At 25.8% G+C, this 6,000-nt stretch overlaps 1 protein-coding gene across 1 annotated transcript in view; it reads right to left on the bottom strand.

Moving 5' to 3' along the window:
• Positions 1-289: 289 nt before the first annotated feature.
• LOC129962825 (uncharacterized) overlaps positions 290-6,000 on the bottom strand; it is a 424,996-nt gene continuing 419,285 nt past the window's right edge. The window contains exons 6-7 of the mRNA XM_056076824.1: positions 1,277-1,346; positions 290-458 (exon numbers count right to left, since the gene is read on the bottom strand). Of these exons, the coding sequence (XP_055932799.1) occupies positions 290-458; positions 1,277-1,346 (239 nt within the window). The remainder of the gene's footprint in view (positions 459-1,276; positions 1,347-6,000) is intronic.

The following is a 6,000-nucleotide window of genomic DNA, read 5'->3' as shown; positions in this document are numbered from 1 at the left end:
TGTTAGGGTATATTTTCTACTTATCATTCGTATAATTTTATAAATAATTGTTGGATAAGAAGTGTTTTCTTAAACAAACATTTCCGAAATTAACATAAAAATATCAAACTTCTGAGAAGCTATTTAAGTAATTAATAGACGCATTTATATATTATTTTAAATATTTTGTTTTCATTATATTATATTCAGATACATATCAATATGGTTATAAATTATGTTTTTATATGATATATACGAAAATGAAGGAGTTAACACTTCCAAATTGTATTTCGTTCTTTAGAATTTCTGCTTACTTCATATGAACCTCTGAAAGCCTTAGGAGGGGCGAGGCTTCTAAGTCATCTTCATCGTCTTCTTGAGCCGCCAGTCGATCCGATTCAGAAGCCGACTCAGTCTCTGGAGAAGATTCTTTAGCATCTTCTTCCCGAATTGGGTCACACTGCCTTGGACTAGGTTCCCTAAGACATAAAGAATTTTGAAATTTCAAATTACATTAGACAGGAGATTTTAAAATCACGGGGCAACTGAAGAAAAAGGGCAGGTATGCAAATAGAAGTCAATTTCAAAGAATATATGGAGTTCAAACTAAAACGGGGATCGTTACAGAGTGTTCTTCCAAAACACATAATGCCAATATTTTATATTTAAGATGTAATATTTTATCATCTATATCTTCTATACAGAAAGAATGAATATGGTATTCTAAAAATGGCATTTCTGAAGCAAAAATACAGATCTTACAGAAACTTTATGAATGAAAATTATTTTTATATCAGTATAAACGAATTAGATGAGATATTTAGAAATAGTTTATCGGACATAGATTTAGACATAGATAGGATATTTGAAGAAAAAATTAGCAAATTAATAAATAAATTTTCATGGAATGCAATTTTTACAAAAACCATTTCAGATGAAATTCTGATATGGGACTTTTAAAATAAAAGGAATGATTCTTTCATAGTCATGAGTCAATTATAATCATAAAATTGTTTATTTCAGTTATTTTACATAACATTAGAAAAGGTTTTTCAATTTACCACTTGGTTTGGAGAAGTAAAATTTCTGTAATGTATTGAATATGTTATTGATCCAAAATAATTTCCATTTAATTAATGCTTTTTCAACGTATTAGAAAGTAATTAATTTATATGTACCTTTCAATCTGTTAGAAAAGACAATGATTTATCAAATGGTGTCTCTGGAAAAATGTCGAAAATTTCACCAAAAACTTAGAACAATAGTTCGTAAAGTAGAAAAATAGCGTTTGAATTACCTCGATGGAATTTCTGATGATGGATTCGCTTCTGTTTCATGTTTCGGGGTTTCAGAATGTCTTAGAAGTCCTGTAAGAGCAGAAATTACAAAAGAGGCAAAGAAAAAAAAAATTATTATTATTATTTCATATCCATTACAGATCTATAGATTTGTTATGATAGCAAAGATCATGACAAATAAAAATTGTTAACCGTCATGTTGAAATCAAATAATCTCTAACAAAGAGCACACTTCTTCCTCCAATAATTTAAACAAAACAAAGAACTTAAACAAACAAATTTAAAATCAAAATTTGATGAATTATGTTTTGGAAATCTCGTTAACTGCTTCATTTTATTTTTTTGGCCATAAAAGTATATTTACCTTTGCAAATGAGCAAATGAGTAAAAGACAAGGTATTCTTTAACGTACACAAGTTGAATGCGACTTCATTACGGAAAAAATATTAAAATAATTTTTTAAAAATGTCTTAATAATTTTTAAAGAGACTTTCTAAAATTAAAACATGTAAGGGAATATTATATAGCTGAAAACTGGCAGTTAGTTGAATTATATTACGTAATTAAGTAAGTATTAAATTGGAATAACTGAATTAGATAAACATTACAAGAATAATTATCAAATTCGAATAGAAACTTGAAAACACTTTTATGCATAAGTGTCAATTTGTATTTGATTTTCTATCACTTCAAGATAGCTTTATTAATATAATATAAATATTTATTTTATTTTGTCCATATTTGCTTTATATTTGTTTATATTAATTTTGGCTACAAATTTATTTATAATTTTGTTTATAAATACAAAAAGTTTTCTTTTCTTTTCTTTTTTTACTTGGGTAAAATTTGACTTTAAACTAATCATCATTTTTTATGAAGAAGTTAATAGTCAGTACTTCAAACTACAAATATTAAAATATCTATACTAATTTAATTAAAAATCTTCGCTTGAATGTTTTAGATCTATTTAAATTTCCTTTGGAGATATTTTGGTTTCAAATAAATATCAGTTTTTAATTTGTCAATATTTTCTTTATATGTAATGAACAATAAATAATCAACTTTTAAAATCATAGAAATTCTGAATTAGCATATGAATTCAGAAAAATCATTTAAAAAATTGAATATTTCTTAGAAGTAAACTAGCGGTGTTCCATATAATATTAAAATTCGAAATGACATAGAAATTCTGCATCACGTATTTGTTTTAAATAAACAAAAGTTTATTTCAAAATATTTTTTTCAGAAAGTGTTTATTTTAATGAAATTTGATTATATTACATAAAATATTTCGTTCATTTGTTCCAATTTTTCCACTTTAAAATGTCTGATAATATAAATTGTTTGTTGTTTTAAAAAATCTAGTCTTATTGCAAAATGCAAAACATAATTTAAGAAATATCTTACAATTATTTAATGCAATAATTTAGAACAAAAGTAATCGAGATTTTAAATCAACGGTTTCAATTCAATATTTTTCATTATTTTATTGTAAGTTTTCTCCGTTAATAAATCTTGCTAGAAAAATCATTTGTTGCCGTAGAAGATGTAAAGACAGTATGAATTCCGAAACATAATTTAAAAGATTCTATTTTAATACTTTAGATGGAAATCATTAATATTAATTTAATATGCATTCATATAAACTAATATATCTTCGAGAATTTTTTTTAATACTTACTGCAACAATTACAATTTCAAAACTTTTTCTGATGGTTTATAAATACGTATTATTACAATATATATATAATGAAATTTAAATGAAATTAATTCTTATTTTCTGAAATGGATCTGCTTACAATGCATTAAAAACATTATATAACTAACTGATTCATAGGTAAACTTTAATAGAATATATCTTACGAAATATCAGAAGTTCTATGTAAAATTATGTTAGACTTTGAATCCAATATTTAGAGAATTTTATACTTAATTAAATTTAAGAAAAATGCATAAGAGAGTTTGAATTATCTTATTTGTAATGAACATAAACATTAATCGAAAAGGGATTTTTATATTTAATATTTTTTGAAAAAATTTCATCCAAAGAATTGTTTTCATGATTAGTAAAATTAACGCGAAATATCTCATATTCTTTAAATTTAGTTCGTCGGAATTTTGAAAATGAAAAAAAGATTTTACATATAGTTAAAAGAAATGTAATTAAAAAGAAATTTCATTTCGATAATCGAATAATTTTTTTCATTAAAACATTTATAGAAGAGAAACACACCCAAAAAGAATTTTAATAAAAGAAAATTTAGCATTTAGAAGCTTCCCTTTAGCATTTAGAATAATTTCCTTTGCATTCTTAGCTTTTTTCCTTTGAAATCTTTTTTTTCTACATAGATAGATAAGGAAGAAAATGCAAAGAATAAATTAATATTGAAACACAACATGCACGCTCAAATGTTAGCGAAAACAAAACTCGTAATGAAAAAAATATCGAAGGCAAACTCAGAGTGTTGTGATGTGAAGGTTTTCTTCTGATTATTTTCCCCTCATCACTTAGTAATAACGCAGTTACTCTTTGAACATCGTAGGCAAAAGAATATTTTCATTTAAGCCTCTGTTATGTCTCTTGAAGTCTTTTATTAAAAACCGTTGAGCGTATAGATCAGCAGAATGGTTGGATTAAAAAAAAATTACACAAAATAATTCGCAGGTTGCCATAGTTACGGCATGCACGGACTCATGTCCTTGCTTACGTGTGGTATTTTAGTAGATGCCTCTGGTACAGCATCACGTGTGGCACCGGAGAAACGGAAAATTTCTAACCTATTACCTGAGTACAAGAGTCACGTTTAGCTGTTCTTCTTTCTGCTGATGCGGCGGAATTGCGAAGGTCATAATTGCTGCTGGTGATGGTCTTCTTCTCTGCCGGATGTTTTCAAGTGATTGTAGGTCGGGTCTCGAGTGGGGAAAATAGAAATGAATTTGGGTGATAACTTTTTCTGCTTGATTGGGCAAGATGTTAAGGAAAGTGATTATGAGATTGATTATAGACAATAAGTGTGAAAATTATCTGTTGGTTAACAAGCTGGAATTCATAGATGAGTTGTTTGTAAGTGTTATGATAGAAATGATCAAATGTTCCGGAAGTAATGTACTTGAAAATATTCTTTTCCGTTCTTTTTAAAAATTCTTTTTTTTTAAACTAACTTTTTCCATAAAAATGGCTTAGTTATAAGGATACTTTTAAAAATCCTCACGGTTGTGGAGAGAAAAAAAATAAATAATGCACTTATAACAACATAAGAAAAATGGAAATAAAAGATTAAAAAGTTATGTATTATATTTAACCTTACAGTGCATCGTGTAGCTATTTAGCTACATGTTTTTATTTCCATTTATAAGTTGCACATGATTATTCCAAAAGACAACAAAGAGTGTTTAGAAATCTTCTTTAAAACGTTTTTTGATAAACATTTATAGAAAAGACTGATATATGGTAGTAGCAGTACCAGAGTAATATTTAAATCGGAAATTGAGAGAAATACTAAGATAGCTGTTTTATAATCCTACCATTAAAATTATTATCAAAATATTTTTTGCATCGTAAGAAATACATTATTGAAAAAGATATTTATTTTTATTGCTGAATTCTTGTAATGTAATTTGCGTCATCGGGGTATTATTTTATACACAATGTAACCACTCGGCTCATTTTCATTTTTTAAAAATTTCATAAAAAAAATTAATTTATTTATATAATTTTCCTAAAATGTATGCAAATATTCAAAATACATATTTTGTTTGTAAAAAAATAATAACGTTGTGCATTCTAGGTTTAAGAAACTAAATAATTATTGAAAATTTGTAACGAATAAATAACATTTTGTACAGGTTATTTCAAAAGTTATTTTGTACAAGTTTATTTCTTCACTAGATAAAATAAATGCATTTGTTGTGCGCATAATCTTTCAACATTACAGTAAAATGAAAATTTTTAATGGTATTAAAAGCTAAATGATATTTCGAAGTTTGGATTTTACTAAATGAGGTAACATTTGGTAGTAGCGAAGCAAAAAATTTCTTTTATGCTACTTAAAATTAAATTTAGTTGATGAAAATACAGCGAAACCACATATATTATAATTTAAACAATTTATTTAATATAATAGTAATTGGTTAAATCAAGATATGATTGAGTTTAACGTCTAAAAACTAAACTTTACACTGAATAACACTATGCAATGCCTCATCATTTTAAATATTAAGACGTACTTTGATGTTAGATAACTTTATACTACATGATTTGTGTTTCAGTGGAGGAAGAAAAACTGAAGAAGATTCGGACGTTATATCCGAAAAATATAGCAAAGCGAATAAACAATATTTTGTCGGTTTTTTTCTATGCTAAATAAGCTAAATTTACTTGTTGTGCACATAATCTTTCAAAGTAAAATGAAAATTTTCAATGGAAGTAAAAATCTTGATAATTTTTGCATGCTTTCTAGAAAACTACCCATTTTCTTAAGCTCCAAAATATAGCTTGCAAAGCATCTTAATTTCTTAAAACTAAAATAATACTCCAAGCAATTTAGAATTCCATCGGCTTGTTTATTCTTTCAACATAACAACGTATCTTACAAACATTGCCAGATTCCAGAAAGTTTACAATTGATCATCAGCTATTATACAAAAAATAAACGAAATAATATTAAAAAAATATATTTATCAAATAATCGTTTGCTTTTACTTTTTAATAATATTTTAGCAA

This window comes from Argiope bruennichi, chromosome 3 (genome assembly GCF_947563725.1).
Source record: "Argiope bruennichi chromosome 3, qqArgBrue1.1, whole genome shotgun sequence".
In the NCBI taxonomy this organism is placed as follows: Eukaryota; Metazoa; Arthropoda; class Arachnida; order Araneae; family Araneidae; genus Argiope; species Argiope bruennichi.
The sequence above is the reverse complement of the archived record's forward strand: the minus strand, read 5'-3'. Positions and strand labels throughout refer to the sequence as shown.